Below are 20,619 nucleotides of genomic sequence, written 5' to 3' on the forward strand. Positions count from 1 at the left end.
ATAAAACCACATAAGGAAACATGGAACACTTACATTCTTCATCCATAGTCTATACTTGTGATCACTAAGAGCTACACCTGGAATCTTAAAAAGGTTATTAATCACCAGCCAGGATTAGGACTCAGAAGCCTGCATTCAAATACATAATATTTCAAGGTACACCAGGACTATCACTAATCTGAAGTTAATAGGGGCAAAACGAGTCTGCTTTTCACAGAATCAGACACGGAAAAAGAAAAGGGAAATCACATGGTATCCTTCAAAAGAGAACAGCTCAACCAGTGATCAAGTTTGCAAATCTTTTTTCCTCTTATTCGCTTAAAACCCATTAGAAACCTTGTATCTGAATCAACTCCTTGACATTTTTTTAAAGAAAAGGAGCTATTAGAAGCCATACTTGTTTAATATTAAGACTTAAAACAGTGCAGTTCTGTGCAAACTTACTCTAGTCTAAACTCACTGATATGAAAGAGCTTAGACTTAAGTAACTTTGCATAAAATTATACTGTAAACCAGTGCTTTTTTGTAGAAAAAACCCAGCAGGAGCTTATTTGCATATTAGGCCACACTGCCTAGCCTGGGAGCACAAGGTAGCTGCATGGTGGATTGGTTCAGCTGCATTGGTTCAGCTGCAGCCCTGACCAGCCTAGGCAGAGCTCCACTCCTGTGGGCTCCGGCAGAAAATAAGCCCTGCTGTAAACAACAACATAAAATATGCCATGCAATTATGTTTTGTGTTTTAAATAGTCATTTCCAATAGATTTTTTTTTATTTCAGTGGATTTAAAATGATTCACTCTGCTTAGGAAGGCACTACAATAAGGCTGTCAGCCCCACTCCAGCAGAGGTGGCAATACTCCATCAAAAGGCCCTACCTCCTGCGGATGATCAGCTAGCTAGTGGGGGGACTTACCAGGAGAAAAAGGAAGGCCCACATGACATCAATGGTGACATCACTTCTGGGGAACACAGGAAGTGATGCAATCACACTGATAACATCCAAGTGATGTTATGATATTTGGGCAAAAACTCTATGGTAGAAGCCATTTTTGCTATAGAGTTTTTGCCCAAATACCAGAGTATTTCTTTGATGGCACAGTGTGATGACATCACCTCCTATGTGTGTGCTGGAAGCAACATCACTGGTCATGTCACCTGGGCCTCCCTTTCCTCCAGATAAATCCCCCCATCCTGCACTGGTTTCCACAAGGGACCTGGCAACCCTACACTGCAAACCGTTTACCAAGTTAATGGTGACCTAAGCCAAATCAAATACAACAGGGGTGGCCAATGATAGCTCTCCAGATGTTTTTTGCCTACAACTCCCATCAGCCCCAGCCATTGGCCATGCTGGCTGGGGCTGATGGGAGTTGTAGGCAAAAAAAAATCTGGAAAGCTACTGTTGGCCACCCCGAAATACAGTGTTGGGAGCAAGCTTAAGCAGGTCCACTAAGAAGCATCTGCCAAACAGCAGCAACTTGAGGAGGAGGTCCACCTGTGCAAGGAGTATGAGCACTTGAGAGAAATGGTCCAAGTGCTGGAAAGAGGTGGCTCCCACTCAAGAAACCTCAGAGGGGACTGTGAGTCTCCCACCTACCCTGGGAGTTGCAGAACTGAAGGAACAGTTGGAGAGAGATTGAGAAACTGATGAACTGGTGCCTCAAGGTGGCTTTCCAGACCAAGATCCAGGAGTTCTGCAAAGCGTGTTACAACCTGAAGGGATACTGGTTTGACACAATAAGTGAGAATCAGTACCAGCTCACCCTTCTGTACACTGACTGCAGAAAAGACTGCTTGATCTTAAAGGCCATCAAGATCCTCCAGCTCCATGATGCAGCTGCTGGGAACAGGGTTTTCCCAGACTGTCCACAAGATTGATCTGTAGTGCAGATAGAGCATCCCAGTTTCCCTCAGCACCCTCTCCCTGAACCTCATCAGCCACCAGACCATGGTTTAGCCCAGTTTTGGCTGCCTTTGCCATCCTTCTGCCCAGGAATCACCAATGGACTGATTCACCTGGCCTGTCAAGGGAATGGGACCCATTTCTCAAGTCTGGTCACCTTTTTAAAGTGTCCAGATTCTGTGGCCATCCTTTGCATGAAGCTGTTGGGTTTGGACTGAAGAAGTAATCAAAGAAATATGGCATCAGAGTGAGCTGGTTTTGTTGGTTCTTGTGAGGTCCAGGCAGTTTTGCGCTGGCTGTATTCTTCAAACTCAGAATAGATTCAAACGTTAAAAATGAAAGAACTTCAGGTGTTTGTTAAACAATACCAAAACTTTCTATGACAAACAGAAGGGCTTTCCAGATGTTTGATGATAATTGGAATCCCAGTATCTTATAAGAGCAACTTGCAAAGAAAGAATTGGGAGGTTGCTAACCATCTTGAGCGAATGAAAATTTAAACTGGGTTATCGCAAGTCCACATGGTGGGTTCTTAGTTCTGGCCCAACTTGTTAGCAAAGAAAAAAAATTAAGTGGATTATATATCAGTCTTCAGGCCTTCCTTTTTCGATCTAGGCATTTCCTATTTATCTTTCCCTTTTCTACTGCTCAGCAGTCACCGTAGGGCTTTCTTCTTTTTGCCTATGGCTTCTCAGGAAATGGAGACTCTGTCTGAAACCCAAGGAACAAAGGTAGTGGTGATGTTTCTGCTGTTTGACTGGACTGGATTTTCTCTTGCTTTTTTGCCACTGATTGATTGGTTCTCTCTCTTTTTTTTAATTACTCTTCCTTACTTAGATGTTATAGGCTTTCTTCCAAAATTGTGTCCCATGTTTAAATCATTCAGGAGAGCCACCATATAAAGCACTGTTGCTGCTTTTTTTTTAAGGTTTACTAAGAAACAAGACGTTTTATTGAATGGGGCTTATCACCAAGGAAGTATTCTTAGGATTGTAACCTGTCAGAAACTTTGGAAGTAGGGTCTCAAATTTCAATAACAGTTCTGTTTCTGTACTATTAAAATGTATTTTTAATTCAAATCTAATCTCCTTGATAGCCAATTAAGCTGAATTTCTTTAGCATGTGCATGAAACAGGAACCCAAGTAAAGTGGCATACCCAAGTGTACTGACTATTAAATACAAAATATAATACTCTCCAGATGGATATGTAATAAAAATTAAAATAACCTAGAAATCAAGCTCCAAGTTATTGCTCTCCTTGGGAAAGAGACTCTCCTTCTGCATTATGATTGTGATAAAGATGCTTGATGTGCAGGAATATACTTCATACATTGATTTCATGAGTCTTTCACTTGTAGAAATTAAAACCAGGGTAGTGTATGTGAAAAATGAACTATGAAGTTCACCTTTGGGTAAATCTCTTCATTTCACCTGTATTCTGTCTTCAATATTCTGCTTCTAAGGGTAGCAATATATACAACCAATGCAGTTATGCTCTGTATCTGATTAATTTCTAGATGGCATACATTCAGAAATATTCTGCAAACAATTTTTTTTAAAAAAACTAATAAATAAACATAAAAAACAATACACATTAGAATAAAAATGACAGTGCAGTGTGCATCCTTTGGGGCCCAACAAGTCAAATAATCCTCGTGAGTAGCAGTAATACCCTAAAGGAGTTGAAATACTTTCCCAGAGCAGTGATGAACTGTACCAAAAATGGGAAGACTCCGCTGATTGAACTGATGCTCTCCCATGTCACTGTGCTCCTTTCATTTGTCAAGTCTGTGATCAACTGCTAAAAGGATCCATCTTGCTTGTAAGTGCCTTTTGAATTCAACCTGTAAGAACACAATACATTGACTTGAGTAACCTAACAGTTTTCTACTTCAACAAGAGATATCTTACTACTTGCACTTTTACACCCAACAGTGACAGCGCAAAGCGCATGGACTCTTGCAAAGTACCTTCACAAGTGGAAGCAACCTAAAAAAAGCTTCTTGCAACAAACGTCACAGTTGGTTTAGCTCCCTTTATCCAACACTACCCCAGGACTGATTTGCCCTTTTTCCTCCGGACTGTCCTTGGATACATGCTTGCAAGGACAATCATAACATAATAACCAGATGATCTCAGATACAACTAGAAACAATTTCTGAAATTACAGTCAGTGTTTTTCCAGTCCTTGTAAAAATGGGACTGCTACATATGTGCTGGTTTACCCATTCAGGTTCCCCTCCTGACAACACAGTTGGGAAGTATTCAGGATCACTGTGTGAGCCAGAATCTAGTCTGCGCTGCTGATTTATAAACTCTAAGACTGTTGGATGGAACTGGGAGGTTTGGAGGATAAAAATTAAAGGAAGACTGGAAGCGGCAAGCATTGAAAGATGCACAAGTGCTGAAAAGGCAGCAAAGTGGGTTAATGCTTGGAGTGCTCTGGAGACTTGGCAAGTTAGGACACTGAGTTCCTGAATTAAGAGAGTCAAACAGCTCACTGCCCAACCTGCCTATCTACCTACACAGAACACATCCCACATAAAAAGAGCAGACACTGTGCAGACAGCAAATAGTTCAATCTTATTTGTGCAATGTATAAGGAAAACTTCATGGTACAGCACAAAGGGTGGAAGAGATTCTTCATGGGTTACCCTTAGCGACGCAGAAACAGTTCCGTATTGGAAAAGCCATGAGTTCCCCAAGATCAAGTGTATCCATCACACACAGAGCTATGTACGCTTTGTGTGCACTGAAACACATGTGCAACGATCTCCACTTGCCTCTCAAGCCTTGCTCCTCTGAGCAAAAAGCATAGCTTAGTAGGAAAAATATAACCAGTGAAGTGCCCACGAAGTAGGTTGTGGAGCTGAAAGCCCGGCTTTCCCACGGCGGGCAACAGGGCTAGCGAAAGCACCTGGCCCGGACTGAGGGCTTGCGGGGGGGGGGGCAGTACCTGAGAGCGGGGCCCATCTAGGCGGAGTTGGAGGCGCTGCGGAGGCGGGGCCCGTGCTGCTGGACCAGGTGCTGCTGCTTCTGGCGGGTGGACTTGACGGCCAGGATGGCCTGGCGGTTCTTGTACTGCACCAGCTGCAGCGTGATCTCGGCGTTCCAGCCCTGCTCCTGCGAGCAGCGAAAGTCGATCTCCTTGCCCTCGGCCATCACCACCGTGAAGTAGACGTACTTGCCCTTCCGCTCCACGCAGTCCACCGTCTTCATGGTGGAGAAGGGCAGCTCCTTGATCTTGGCCGCCTCCACGCCCGCGGGAGCCGCCGCCGCCGCCGCCAGCACCACCGGGGGCGGCTCCTGCTGGGGCTGCTTGGGCGGGATGAGCAGCAGCCCCTGCTCGGTGAGGATGCAGCGCTTCTTCTTCCACAGCTGCAGCAAGCCGTCGCTACGCTTCTCCAGCACGCCTTCCTTCACCGGCGTGCAGCCGCCCTCCAGCATCGTCCCCCCCACCCCCAGCGCCGCTCTCCCGGCGGCAAAGTTCCCGCAAGAGCGGCGGCGTCGAGGCGGAGGAGGAAGGCGCCCGGCAAGCAGCAGCCCAAGGGCGCAGCGTTCGCGGAGTCTCCGCTTCGCCTGGGGCGGCAGGCAGGCAGCGCTCGCTCCGAGTCCTCCCGGCTGCCCCGCCGAGCTCCACTGAAAGACGCCGCTTCCCTCGCGCGACTTTTGAACGCGGCTTTCCCAGCCCAGAGGGGCGGGGGCGGAGAAGGCTGGCCTTGCTTGCTTCCTTCCTTCCCCAAAGAGGCTGTCCCAAGGAAGCCCCGCGCTCGCCTCTAGCCTCAGGCGGGGAGGGAGGGAGGGACAGGGGGCGGGGACTCGGAGCCTGCCCCGCCCCGGGTCATGTCGCGCAAACCGCAGGAGTAACAAAAGAACAAAGCGCTTCTCCAGCATTTCCCGCTTGCCAGCCAAAAGTCAAAGGGAACTTGCCCCTCCGCCGACGGCTTGGGACTCACTTTCTAAGCGGCAAGGGGGGGGGGATACTTGTTGCCCCCTCTGGGGTCCGCCACCCTCAGATATTCCCCAGAAAAGCAATGCTGTTCTTCCCACGCCTTGCCGCAGGTATGTGGAAGGAAGGAAGGGGACCTAGTATGCAAGAAGAAAAATGTCACCCACTCAGGCACTATACACAATGTGAATGTTGTCCAGGTGAGTTACACTCACGAATCAAGCCAATTTTTAATGTATTGTTTTGTTTCACTTTGTGAGTTACCTGAAGATCTCCAAGTGACAGTATGGATGTGCTGTAATTTTTTAAAAACCCTGTAGCTTTGGAAGCCTTCAAGGCGCTGAGAGCCCTCTGACAAAGATTACATTTACCACTTACCCATCATGTCCCTGATCCAACCAAATATAACAAAATGAACAAAGCACTTCACTTGCTGTTACCATGAATCTCTTGGAATAAAATTGGCCTGTTTACTTTCTTTATATCCCACCTTTTCCCCCAATGTGGATCCAGAACAACTTACATCATTCTCCTTACCATTTTATCCTCACAACCCTGTAAGGCAGGATAGGAGGAGAGTGTGTGACTGCCCTAAGGTCTTCCAGCAAGCTTCCATGGCAGAGTGGGGATCTGAACTTGGGTTTCCTACATGCTACCTAATAGGACACTTTAACTACTACACTGTATATTGGCAGGCATAACTCATCAGAAAATAAAGCTAAGAGACTCAAAATTGGCCACCAGCTTCAGGATGATTGTGGGAGTTCCAGGCCAAAAATGGGAGGCAAGACCATGACAGTGTTGTTTGCAGCTGAAACTTAAGGATCTCTGTGGCAGGCATCTCAGCAAAGAATGCTATGTATTTGAAAACTGGCCACTAACCTCAGAATGATGATGGAAGTTGCAGTGCCAAAAATGAAGGGAATTAGAACACCCTGAATCAGGTTATGACATCCTGGAAGAAGAGAGCTTTTAGGCAACCTGTCATGTGTCTCTTAATACTCAGATCCCCATCGCACCATAGAAGGTTGCTGGGCGATACACTCTCAGCCAGACCTACCTCACAAGGCTGTTGAGATAAAATGGAGGACAGAAAAACAATGTAGCTTTGGGTCTCCATTGAGGATAGGAATGTGAAGGTCTTGAGACAAAGAGGGCGAGACAAGGAAAAATAGGTGGAAAGCATAAAACAGGAGAAAATTAAGGAAGAGGGGATCGTTTTATACCACTGAAACACTTAACTACCACTTTGCAAGATCTGGCTGCAAGAAAAGGGAGAAAGGCTAGACCATTATATAAAATGATCTTGAGAGGCCAACAGTTAGTGTAGCAGCCATCAGCTGGCACTGCTTGCCTTGCTCCATTGCTGGATTAGTTTACGTGTTTACCATTATTTGTTAGCTGTTTGTTTAGTCTCGGGAGAAAAGGAAATCTAGCGGATAGTAGAATGCCTTTTACTGTGCTCAGACTTCTGTGGCCCTAGTGACTGTAGCCAGAACTGCATTAAAAATAAATGAAGACAGGATGAAGCATGAGACTGGCTTCAAGAGCCCTCCAGCTGACTTGGGCCCCTGATTTTCGTCCCTACAGTCCCTGCCTGTCAGCAGCCCTGGAAGCATTTTCCTAATAAAACTCTGCAAATGAAAAACTAGAGCAGCACGTAGGAAGGTTCTATTCATTTTTGCTGTGCTTTTTTTTTTTTGAGGGGGGGGGGTCAATACACAGGGGAGCATTCCAAATTGTGATAGTCTATTCTGACAGGTCATTCTCCTATATGCTAACCAGGCCATCAGGATCTGCTACAAAGCTCATTGTTCAAAGGATCTGAACTATGTTCACCCACCTTTGCTTGGAGTGCTAAGAGTTGGCAAGAAATAGTTTCTGCTTCCTCTCCATCAACAGCTGGTTTGGATTGTAGAGGACTGGACTGTCCTTACTCTTACTTCATCACTCCTGTTTATACCACATCAATTAGCACTTACTGTAGGTAGGTTATTAAAAAGGCACTTTAAACCAACATATCCCTGTGTTCAAAAGCTGATGCCTCTGCAGGAGCTGTCACCCAAGGCTTCCTTCTACTACTCGAACATAAAACCAGTATTTACAGAAACATGAAAAGCCCAGTCATTACAGAAACTGGTATACAAGATACACCCATTCTGGTTACCACATACCTCCAGTTTGTGAAGTGATTCAGCAAAGAAACCAGTGATTAGGACATCTTTGCACTATGAGGAAAAATAGTCCTAGTGATACATTAGTCCTTTTGAAAAACATAGGTATCGGAAGCCAACTATGTGGAGGTGGTGTGGATCACCATTCCAGCACCCAGCTAACCATTTTTATCCTCCTCTTGCTCCATAAAGCTCAACAGAAGCTAATTAGAAGGCAGCAAGGTTAAAGAAGCAAATCATACACTTTGATAGAATTCGTTGGAGGAAAGGTGGGATGTACATGTGAAAGACAATACGAAAGCTCCATTAATGGGTTGTTTTAAAACTAAGTTCCAATACTTGCATGTGACTGTTTTTCACAGTATCACATCTAGTATCTTTAGATAGGTCCAGTCCAAGCCTTAGGAGTTTACAATCTGAAATTCAACAAGGGAGAGGGATGAGGAAAACTGCAAGGGTAAGGGGAAGAAAAAGCATTCAGCTCACTTACATGCACTTAAGCCAAGGGATAAACATACATATAAAACAAGATAGATCAATTAATGGTCTCCCAAGGGGGTAGCCATCCCGGTCTGCAGAGGAGCAAGATTCAAGCCCAGTGGTTCCTTAGAGATGAAGAGTATCTGAGAAAGAGAATTCTGACTCTCAAAAACTTATACCTTGGAAATCTTGTTGGTCTTTAAAGATGCTGCTGGTCTTATATATTTGCTGGGGGAGGAGTCACTAACAAGTTTGATTGTAGTCTGACTGATTTAACCCATTTTGTAATCACACTTCAAAGGAAAACAAGGAAAGGATTTAAGACCTACTACCATAGTGCTATGGGTGCAATTTAATTTGTATGAGCTCACCCCCCACCCCTTCCAGTACAAATCATAGATCCCCATCATGGGTAGTCCATACCTTCACTGCAGTAAAGGGTAGTGCAGAAGTATGGAAGCATTCTGGGATTACTTCAGGAGTTAAGGGGCTGGGCGAAGCAGCATGGCTTGATGGCCCACAACCTCAAAAAATCACTTCATGCTGTACCTGCAAATTCAAACTAGGAGGAATGATACCAGCATTTCATCCCAAACCCTACTTCTGATGGATTTGTGAGGGCCTTGGATCATCAAACAGAGATAGGGGAAGAGTGCCAAACACTCTGCCTTGGGAACTTGGCCAGAGTTGCAGTGGACCTAGTTGCTTCAAGTTGTATAGGAATAATGTGTTTCCTTCTTGTAGTTCCTTGACCAAGTAGAAAAGTGGAATATAAATGTTTTAATTGTTGTAGATGCTCTTGCACCCCAAAAAAGTTAATCGACTTTTGAAGCACTCCTAGAGGTGCCCAAATCCTGAGCAAGTCTTACTAACACAACTACATGAAGCTTTGTTGTAATGAGAGGTGCAGAGCAATCTTGCATTCACAACAGTCTCTTATGCCACTTAAATGTGTGTACCCAAGATGCAGCATACAATGAATCAGCTCTGTATATTCCCTTAATATGTGAAAGAATGGACTTATCGAAAGACTAGTTATACAGTTAACAAATTCATTTCTGTGTAAACATCTACACCCTGCAGTAGATCCTTCTGACACAATTAGGTTTGTTCTTTTGCAACATCTGAGTAGTGCAGAAAACTAGTTTTAGTAATTCTAGCTGCACCTTTAAAGTCACATGTGGACACACCATGCAGTTAAATTTGCTACTAGAAACTGTGGCACATGGATGCCCTCTAGTGTCAAGCCTAAGCTCCAGCTCCGTTTGTGCTTTGCATAATAATGTAGCACACTACTCTCACACACACACACACTGCTTGGTCATTTGGCCTCACAAACACTTCCCCCAACTCCTCTCCCCTCTATTTTAGTATATACACATGTAGATAAATATTTCATAATCTGATAAACTGCAGTATAGCCCACAAAAACTTGTGTCAGAAGCAAATTTGTTAAGAGGAAAAATCTAACAAAAGACCAAAGAATGTTAAATTTTTTTTAAATAAAGCTCTACATAGGAAAGAGATGGAATGGGAAAATGAAAGGTGTCCATATATACTGCATTTATAGTGCAAGAAAATTTCACAGCACCTTTAGTAATAGGACATGTCTTCATGCATACGTAGTTATGAATCAAGGAGTCTGCATTCACACAATGGAGAATCTATTGCACTTCCTGCTTCCTCTACTTGTCATGCATCCTCCCCCCATGTAGCTAATATGTAAAACACATTTTAAAAAGTCCACAAGTTACATGGTTGTTATAGTATTTATTGTACAGTAATCACATTTAAAGGTTTGAGAATTCATATTAACCTGACATATGAAACACATTGGAATTGTCCTGGTTCAAACAGAATTCAGAGTGGATAAAATTACCAAACTAGAAGTTAAGAAATGCTGATGAACCTGAATGAAATTCCAATTTGTAATAGTTTGAGTTCCTGCTTTGTTCATCTTTATCTACATCTTGCCCAGGCTCTTCCTGAAAAAAGGTTATAAAGACTGTGCTACTTGTTCACATTAGTTGGAATACAGTATTTACTGACCTCAGGCAAAGTCACAAGGAATGTGTTTTTGCATGTAGGAAATCTTGAAGAAACAACCTAATTGCTGCTTTAGGGAGGAATTATTGGTGAGCTAGAAGGAGCTTGTACCTAGAATGGTACCTTAATTTCTTGCTTACCTCACCTCTTCTCTCTAAAACCATTAAAACCTTTCCAACTAGTCTGTCTGGTTCAACTGAAACAGTTTCTGCACCCACTTCTTCTCTTTTATGTCATTAATTCTGGAAGCTTTGCTCTTGCTGTACATAGTTCAGATAATAGCCCTGAGTACATCCACAAACATGGAAAATTCCAGGAGGAAAGATTCTTGGTCACAGCAAGATCCAAAAACCTAAAGACCACTTCCTGAATGTTTACAAAGACTATTTATTTAAAGACAAGACAAATTACCTGCTAAAATTATGTTTGCTGCTGCTTTAGTGCTTTCAGTATAAAAACATTTGCCTCAATGTTCAAGAAAGAATGACAATTCTAGAGGCTGTGTAAAAACAGCCAGGGCCTAAAGACTCCACTGCACACGCCCAAACAACTGTGTACAACTTCCTGGGACTTCTATGAGGCTTCTCTACATGCCTTTGGCTCATAACCAACATACTTTAAAAAGAATTCTCTGAAGAAGCAGTTGATTGTTGTATTTATTTCAACAAAACTATATAACAAAAAATCATTTTCCATGGCATTAAAATGGGTAAATCTCCAGTCATTACAATAAGTTAAACTCATTTTGAAACTGTGGCCATATTTTTTAAAAAGTAGTACGTCTAATTTTGAATATATCAATGCCTCTTCCACATCTGCCTAGATTAGTGAGCCCAAGGTAACTAGGACACTTCTGAAGTTGTCCAGCACCAAAATGGATATTCTAATAAAGGTGCGTCAAGCACATCAGCTACATTTTTTTCTTGTTGCATCGTCTAAAGCTGAACAGTTCTAAAAAAGTTCAAAACTCACCATGCCAAAATTGGAAGATAAAAATAAGTTCTGTTTTTGCCTGTATTTGTCACTTTATTGCTGGCTGAGGCACTTCTGGGGAGTTGGCTGAAATGGCCCTTAAGCGTTATACACACAACACCTCTGTGTAAAGTAAAAAGACTACTAGCAACTTCTTTTAAGGAGTTACTCTAGATCCTTACCATCTGTTCAACATGACAGAGAGCAGAACCCTGCCCGTATTAAGTCTCATTATAGTAACAAAACTAGAGACTCTGAAAAAGACAAGTAATGAACTTCAAAGAAAACTTGTTTGATAAGTTTCTCAGCAGCACATAGCTGTGTTTCTATAAGGTTATAAAGATGTCAAGAATTATTTTAATCAAACTATAAGAGGCTGACAATGAACTTAAAAACCAGGAGCAGAGAAGAAAAATTGAAGGCAGCAACACAAGAATAATTTATGCAAGGCTTACAAATATCAACATGAATGGTACAAGGACCAGTCACTGCAGCCATTTCCATTGTACTCTTGGGTGCCTGTTTAGCAAATGCTTCCCACAGTTCTTAAACTTGTTTTTGCTGCTGTTGTTAAAACCAGAAAAATACATTCACCCAGGGACACAACTAATTTCTGAAAATACTAGGTTTATTCACACCCCAGTGATAAACAACCTTATTTATGATGTCTCTATTGTGTTTTGTTTTTCATTTTTTTGTTTTTGTTTTGTAGGTCACTGTCACAAAATACAAAAACCTAGAGCATAAACAAGCAGACAGTTATAAATGTTCATTGTGGTCTTGATGGAAATTAACAGATTATATGGATATAATCAAATTCAAAAAAATGCATCCATCTCCTAATTAGTACAAGTCACTGCCATTACTATAACAAAGTAATGAAGGCACAGCTAGTGCAAGCAGACTTACACCCATGTCATCTATTGGGTTGAAAAATACTTTGGTTGGTTCTTCAGGAAAGGATCTTCTCTAAACAAATATTGGTCTCCGTCAACAGTTCTGGTATCTTCACAGCTGCAGTCTAATAGCTACATGACAACAGACTTCACAAGAACCAAACTATATATAGCAATGAATTAACTATTCATGCTTTAGGGATTTACTGCATTCTACATATTGGCAGAAAAATACTATTAAAATGCTAGGTACAAGGAACCTACATTTTAAACTGGTTCTGTCAGTTTGTTTTAACAAAATGTTCACTTAATTCTACCAAGATACAAAACATAAGGCTGTTAAGTAACTAATAGTTGTGTTTAGGCTATTACAGTGCAGATAATCCTCAAGGCCACATACACACTGTTTCACTGCTGCTTGCATTCTGCTGGGTTTTGATCCTTCTGTTGGAAGAAAAAGTACATATCAGTGTCAACACAGCAGGTGTGCTAACAGCAGCCTCTATATTTCAAAGTTTCTGAATGCTACTGTCAAGGCATGTACTCAGTGATCACTTACTTTAGGGTCATAATCGGGATCGTTTTCTTCATCTGCTTCCTCTTCTCCTTCCTGAAAAATAGAAGTGATATATGCAGCAACAGGACTTTTACTTGAGCTTTGTGGTATGGAGGAAGTTTAGAGGATACTCCCATTATTAATGAGCGTATTTGTGCCTCATTTGGCCAAGAAGCATATGAATGCTATACTTAAACTAACTAACAACAAATTGAAATTCAAGTGTTTACAATTAGTCATGACTACCTGGCTTGGAATATGGATTTGTCCAACTCATAATGCTTGAAAGGATGCCTTTGAAAATTTCTGAACTGACTCAAAATGTAGCATTAACATGCTGCATGTGCACAGAACAGTTAGGTGAAGTTTACTTTTGTCTCAGACACCAGTTACAGCTCAAACAGTACTAAACATCCCCCCCCCCCAAAAAAAAACCCCAAAGGTTTTTTTCAAGGCTCCAAACTGCCTAGCCAAGGGAATTCTGCAGCCTTAAAGTAAAAAAATATGCAATCCTTGACCTGGTCTGATAAAGAATTTTGAATAAATTATTTTCATCATTGCATTTATTGAACTTTAAATTTATTTATTTAGTTTATACCCCACCCTCCCCACCGAAGCAGGCTCAGGGCAGTTTACAAGGCTAACTGTAGAATACATTAATAACTAGCTAACAACAATAAACAATGCAGTGTTATTCATACATTAATAATGGCACATACAATATGGTTAACAAATAAGTGGTTCCTGGAAGTCTTAAGTGCAAATGCATTTCATGCTGGCCTTTGGGAACATTTTATTTCTTAGATAAAATAATGGGGGGTTAGATTGAAAATCTTTGCTCTAGTCATTGGCTATTAAGATCAAGAAGTTTTCTAGGTTAATCCTCAGGGATCACATATCTTCTCTTCTTCCATCCCAAAGTTTGCCCATTTGTGGAGCTTTAAAAATCATTACTTTAGGAGCTTTTGCTTAGCTGCATGAACTGCAACCATCATAGATTAGGTCAAAAACAGGCTGACACACTCTGGATTTCTGCAGAATAATATTTTACATTGCACCGTAGCCTTCAGAATTCTTGATATAAAGGACTTTAAAAATATTTAGCAATGTAAATGTAACTGGCAAGTCAATTGCAATTAAAGATTGGGGGCACAGAGAGAAAAGTTTATGTTCATTGCTAATGTTTAAATTTGACAAGTTTGCAACTTACCTCATCATCAGCCTCCTCACCTTCTTCATCATACTGGGAAAGTGGAAAAGAGGGGGGGGGTCAGTAGTGGAACAGCATACAAGAAGTCACTGGATAATCAGGACTGCAACTATTTCTGCTTGTAATGCTGTTCTTCACACAATTAACATTTGGTAAGAATACTGGAAGTTTCTACATGTTTGAAACATAACCCTGACTACTTTACAGATGCATATTCTCTTTTTCATCAGGACTACAAACCTAGTTCAAATTTGGACAGAAAACTGGATCTCTAGTAAACAAAAAAATCCACATCAGACAAGATTACAGGAGGGGTGGAAAGAACTGAAGAGTTGAACAGCTGTTACAAGATACTTAAGCATTTCTGTGTAAATGACAGACTTCTGGGCCTAAGCCAGCTCATGTGACATCTTGCCAATTCACTCAGAATTGGCACCATATTTCTCAAGGGAAGATTTCATCAGCGAAAGAGCAGTCTGTCTCAAATGAAGGATTAAACCTTCCTGTTATAGAAATAAATACCAAAATGCAGTGAATTACACTCAATTCAGTTTTATGCAATCACAATACAAATACATAATAAACAGATTCCGAGACGGAAGTCTTTATTATTGGATTTTTAACTATTGTAGTATGTTTTCTTTTGTTGCAATGCGCCCTAAATCTACTAAAATAAAATAAAAATAAACAAATACAGTTTACATAAATATATCACCAGATGGATGTATGATCAATATTGGTTTGTGCTAAATATAACACTGGAAAATGTAACACTACATATTTTAGTCTGAAAAAGTTAAAATATTAAGGACTGATAAACTTATATACCCTAAGAGATTTCAAACTGCTACTTGGTCAACAAGTATGCTAACGCATTCAGCCATCTGAGTTAAACTGTAGCCCAAGTGGTTACAGTCTCTTTCTTTTACTAAACATCATTCACAGTATCTGCTTCTCTCGCTCTCTCTTTTTTATCCATATCTACATTCAAAGGTGGCTTCTTGTGAAGATTTCCACTGGTGCTTACACCAGAGGACAAAACACACATAACAAAGAACATCTGAAGAATAAATGCATCAACAGGGAATCATCTTCCTATTTACACACACAGCATCCTTCCATGTGCTCCAGCACTTGCACCAACTGCAAAGTCTCTCACATATCCAGCCTGTTGCTGAACTCTCAAAATACCTAAGACCAAGGAACAGTAAGGTTTTCCTTTTTGTGCAAGAAGAAAATAAAAACCTTTGGCTCAACTGTATTCATAAAGTTCAGCTAAAAAGGTAAAGGTAGTCCCCTGTGCAAGCACTAGTTATTTCCGACTAAGGGGTGATGTTGCTTTCACAACGTTTCATGGCAGACTTTTTTACGGGGTGGTTTGCCATTGCCTTCCCCAGTCAGCGAAAGTTCAGCTACCCAAGTATTATTACAATCGCCTGTTCAATGAGAGAGAACACAGGAAGGTAGTGTTTTAACTAAAAACAAGATAAAAATTTGATTTATATATTCGGGAAGTCTCTTTATTTGATTACCTGTGCCACTAAAAGAAGATTCAGAAGTTAATTTTCAGTTTGAAGTAGCAGCATCTTTAACTGGTTCAGATGACTGGATTTGTGGCTGGATGGTTCCAAAAGAACCAGCTGAAACTGAACCCTTTGCAGACGGAAGTCCTGTGCCTAGGTTACAGGAGGTTGGGATCAGAGATCAGGCTCCCATCCTTTGACGGGGCTCCATTGGTGCCCACATTGGGGGTGAAGAGTTTGGGGATACTCCTGGATGCCTGTTTGACCATGGAGGTCCAAGGTTACCACCACTGCCAGACCTGCCTTTTTCCATCTGAAGCGGGTTAGGCAGTCCCATATCTCACCCCCTGTGACCTGGCCACAGTGACCCATGCATCAGTCACTTCCAAGTTGGATTATTGTAACTCTCTCTACATGTGGCTGCCCTTGGCCCTGCTCTGGAAACTCCAGCTGGTGCAGAACACTGCTGCATGGATGTTGACATTGTCACCTGTATGGGCACAGATCCATCTCATGTTGCGTGAATTGCACTGGTTACCTTTAGAGTACCGGATGTGGTTCAAGGTGCTGGTACTTACCTTTAAAGCCCTATGTGGCCAGTGGCCAGCATACCTTCTGGACCGTTTCTCCCTATATGAGCCCCATAGGTCTTTACAATCAGCAACTTAACACCTTTTGGTGGTACCTGGCCCCAAAGACGTCAATTTGCCTTGACTAGGGCCAGGGACAACGAGATTCCCTTGGAGATCCAGGCTCTGCGGGACCTACTCCAATTCTGCAAGGCCTGTAAAAAGAGCTCTTTCTCCAGGCCTTCAGTTGAGTCAGCGGATGTCACCTGTTATCAGCCTTCTCTCTTCCATTCAATCTTAATGCTATAGTACCTGCTGGAGTTGGACCGGCAGGCCATGCCTGTGATGCTAAATTTGTCGTTTTTAGCTTTCAATGCTTAGTTCCGTAATTTTAGATTTTATATAATTTTAATCTGGTTTCTGTTTGTTTGTCTGTTTCTATTATGTAACCTGCCCTGAGAGCCTGTTTTACAGGAAGGGTGGGCTAGAATAAAATAAAGTTTAAAAAAAAGTTGACATCTTACTGGCACTGACTTGCTCTAGTATAGGAAATCAGAGCCAGTTTGGTGTAGTGGTTAAGTGTGCAGACTCTTATCTGGGAGAACCAGGTTTGATTCCTCACTCCTCCACTTGCACCTGCTGGAATGGCCTTGGGTCAGCCATAGTTATCACAGAACTTGTCCCTGAAAGGGCAGATTCTGGGAAAGCTCTCTCAGCCCCACCCACCTCACAGGGTGTTTGTTGTGGGGAAGGGAGATAAAGGAGATTGTGAGCCGCTCTGAGACTCTTGAGTGGAGGGCGGAATATAAATCCAATGCAGCTGTTGTCTTCTTCATCATTTCAGTGCATTTACTTTGTTGTTCTCATAATCCTAATAAATAACTGGAATAATGGCAAAAACTTGTAGCTACTGGTTTCCTATTAAAATTAGTCTCCCCATTCTCCAAACAACACTGGTAGCCTGGAATTGAAGAGAGAATGCTTAGAATGCTAGAGAATGCCTTTAACAGTTTAATTCCTTCTTTTACCATTCAAAATGCTTAAACTGCAATACTTAAACTGGCCTGCAGAATCTGAGTAGACACACATTTCTGAGGAACCCTGAGTTTTACAAACTGAGCACAGGGGTAAACTTTAGAGGTAATTATCTGTATGTCGGTGACAGAAGCATGAGTGTGTGTGTGTCAGAGCCTAAACCTGTCCCCAAATTCTGGAGATGTTTTATATCTAGTAATTGTTTCTACTAGTTACCAAATTGAAAAGAAGCCTCTATATTTCCCTGTTCTTATTTCATACATGCTAGAAAGAAGCTCTAGCAGTGGAGACACATTGAAGTTTAGCTCAGGATTGAATTCAACATTGGACGCAAGATGCAGAATCCAGTGCTTTCTCATGTCTCATAAATTATAACAAAACAAAAATACAAGTTAACTAGATGCTGAACTGTGGTTTAGTTTAGAGGCTAACACTAGCAGTCAAGGTAATTTTCAAAAAGCTAAGAATAAGCATGACTTACATCATCGTCATCATCTTCAATGGCTTCTCCTGTGAAATATAATACTGATCGTGGAACTATGCGCTCACGTAGAAAGTGACCAATTTCAAAATCAGCTGCAAGAATTGCTTCAGCATCATCATCCTACACAAGTATATGAATTTCTAGTTCACAAATTTGTCTTTAGCAAAAATATTATTTTTAAACACAATCCAGTTTCCCATTTAATGCACAACTAATTCATTGTCTGAAGCCTTCAGAATTCATTTGGAAGCTCAATAGCTCGATTTTAGTCTGAAGCGGAACTCTAAATTAATATAATACAAACCCACAGCTGAAAACTGCATACTTCTAGGAAAGTTTACCTGCCATGTGATTCAATGCAATTCTCCACCACCTTAAGGGGATGTGTCCAGGAATGTCTTCCACTCTGTAGTTCTGGCCACCAGCTACCATTTCTTGCCCACTACCTATCATTTCTTTACCCACCATATCATTCTACATTAAATAAAAACTTAAACTATCAAATAATATGCAGCTTTTCAATTTTTCATTCCTATTGTACAGGCTAATTATTCTAAATTTGTGCATGTAAAGTACCATCAAGTCACAGCCGATCTATGGCAAGCCCATACAATTTTCAAGACAAGACATGTTCAGACATGTTTTACCACTGTCTGGATTTCCCAGACTTTCACCCTGAACTTCCACAGTGGTGTCCCATTAAAGTACTAATCAGGACCAATCCCGCTTAGCTAGCCTAAGATGATGAATTTACTGACATACAAATTATATGAATCTACATATGGAACCTGAGGATTTCATTCATTTTTATTCACCCAAGAGACCTCAGCCATCCACGTATGCTCTCCTAAAGGGCAAATATGATCACATTATTCCTCAGGAATTACTTCTTTGGGACGTGTGTTACCATGAATGCCCAAAAGAGAGCTACAGCAACTTACATGAACCATCTTGATCAATCCCTCTACTTGTTTCGGTAACATCAGTGAATCTGCGATCTATGATGCACAACATTTAATGTCCCTCATTTTACCACTGAATTTTGCTGCATCTCAAGGTAAGCCAAAATAAATTACTTGCTACTGCATTTATTGATTCCTACCCCCCGCCAAAAAAAAATTTTTTTTTTTAAGAGTAAAATATACTAAAGGGAACTTACCAAGTCTCCACTTTCTGGAACTGTAAGAATACAAATAAAGTGTAGGATTAGTGTTTTGTTTTTTTAAAGTGACATCACACTACAATTAAAACAAAGCACTATTTACCTTCTGGAGGAGAGAAAAAGTTGAAGAAAGAGTCATTGGAAACCGTTTTTGTCACTGTTCTAACTGTTCCACGTCCCTTGTGCTTCTGTTTCTTTTTGATGGTTTTCAAAGTAACATTCTTCCCCTTTTTCCAATCTATTTGGCACCTAAGAGAAAATTCCATTACCAAACTGCATACACACACGTGCACACGCTTACATGATCATCTTAGGTAGTCTACTACATACTAAGTAACATCTGAATGAAAAGATACAATGTTTTATTAACAGGGCTTGAGCAGCTTCTCTTCACCTAAAATTCTAAACCCAGGTGCAATCAAACCAAGGTTCTGGGTGACCTAAATAACAACCTTTTCAAAGACACTAACAGAGATTATCCAATTTTTACTTATGATAACAGTACTTACCCTGTACAACCCATAATTTCTGGTCCATCGAAGGAGAAAGGATCAGAATCATCTGGTTCAGATCTCATTCTGTATGTTTTTGTCAGCACTTCATTTGTGAAATATTCATTAGGTTCAAAGTGGAATTCTAATGTAAATGTCTTTAAAAAAAATTAGAATGGCAGTGTCAGAAACAACTGAATGATGCAATGTTAGTCTCAACTGCAGTCCAGAAAGCCAGGATGTACTCTAACAGTTTCATGTGCTTTTAAAGATATTTATAGTATTTATTAATCATCTTGAACAAAACGGATTTGTTAATCTATGTAAAACCATAGATAGATGCTGCCAGCTTGTCTGCTAGTATTAGAGGGAGGAGAGGAGATCTCACTGTAACTTCATGATTCCCAGTATTGCCTTTTTGCCAAGTTCTAGATTAGTAATTTTCTATATTAGATCAACTCACTAATCTCAAGACTCTCCACCCTTCCTTCTTAAAAGAACTTACACTCCTCCAACATCAGTATAGCTCAATCAGTATGGCAGTGCCCAATTTAACAAAGCAGCTCTCTACTCAAAAACAAGACCAGATTATATATTATGATTTGGGAAAAGGTGCCCGGATTACATAAAAAGCGCCCTGCTGGATCAGACCAGAGGACTACCTAATCCAGTATACTGTTTCACACGGCATTCAACCAGGCAGGGAGCACAAACAGGGATTGCATAGCCTGAAGCAGGTTAAGAACCTTGTTTAAGTAAGGAACCTAGTTAGCCTTGATAAAGTTAATGCATGTGCCAACTGAGGATCTTAGTAGTCAGTCATATACAGACTTTAAAGTAACACCTCAAATGATGCTTTTCAGTGGGGGCAGTTCATATACTGAGTTTTCATGGGAAAATGAACTGCAACTTAAAGTTTAGGAACATAGCAAGCATAGAACAGACTACATAATTTAGATGTGTTCCACAATTACAGCAACCAAATGATACACAAAGAGCATGTGGCTGTGCCTAAATTTAAAAATGTATTCTAACCAAAAAGCTTACCATTGGCTGCCCAGCCTCTGAAAACTTCACTTTGATATCTTTCAAGTGTTTCAGAATAGGTTCATCATGTTCCTTTAAAATAAAATTGAATGTAATGTTTTTTGAGAGTTTATTTAAAGCCG

The 20,619-nt window shown here is 41.2% G+C and overlaps 2 protein-coding genes across 3 annotated transcripts in view; both read right to left on the minus strand.

The window, feature by feature from the left end:
* Positions 1-2,953: 2,953 nt before the first annotated feature.
* Positions 2,954-5,555, minus strand: PHLDA1 (pleckstrin homology like domain family A member 1). Its single transcript, XM_060244562.1, has 2 exons — positions 4,860-5,555; positions 2,954-3,747 (listed from the first exon to the last, which is right to left on the minus strand). Exon 1 carries the CDS (start codon positions 5,348-5,350, stop codon positions 4,877-4,879), a length of 474 nt encoding a protein of 157 aa, XP_060100545.1. The 5' UTR covers positions 5,351-5,555; the 3' UTR covers positions 2,954-3,747; positions 4,860-4,876.
* A 5,640-nt stretch (positions 5,556-11,195) lies between these two features.
* Positions 11,196-20,619, minus strand: part of NAP1L1 (nucleosome assembly protein 1 like 1) — a 40,092-nt gene continuing 30,668 nt past the window's right edge. For both annotated transcript variants that reach the window (XM_060245107.1, XM_060245106.1), the window contains exons 8-15: positions 20,498-20,569; positions 19,469-19,608; positions 19,063-19,208; positions 18,957-18,976; positions 17,795-17,917; positions 14,187-14,219; positions 12,980-13,030; positions 11,196-12,864 (exon numbers count right to left, since the gene is read on the minus strand). In XM_060245107.1, the coding sequence (XP_060101090.1) occupies positions 12,829-12,864; positions 12,980-13,030; positions 14,187-14,219; positions 17,795-17,917; positions 18,957-18,976; positions 19,063-19,208; positions 19,469-19,608; positions 20,498-20,569 (621 nt within the window). In that variant the 3' untranslated portion in view covers positions 11,196-12,828. The remainder of the gene's footprint in view (positions 12,865-12,979; positions 13,031-14,186; positions 14,220-17,794; positions 17,918-18,956; positions 18,977-19,062; positions 19,209-19,468; positions 19,609-20,497; positions 20,570-20,619) is intronic.

This window comes from Heteronotia binoei, chromosome 8 (genome assembly GCF_032191835.1).
Source record: "Heteronotia binoei isolate CCM8104 ecotype False Entrance Well chromosome 8, APGP_CSIRO_Hbin_v1, whole genome shotgun sequence".
Lineage (NCBI taxonomy): Eukaryota > Metazoa > Chordata > Lepidosauria > Squamata > Gekkonidae > Heteronotia > Heteronotia binoei.

What these genes read in the sequence shown, in the direction of transcription:
- PHLDA1 (XM_060244562.1), bottom strand. Translation starts at nt 5,350, where the DNA reads ATGCTGGAGGGCGGCTGCACGCCGGTGAAGGAAGGCGTGCTGGAGAAG.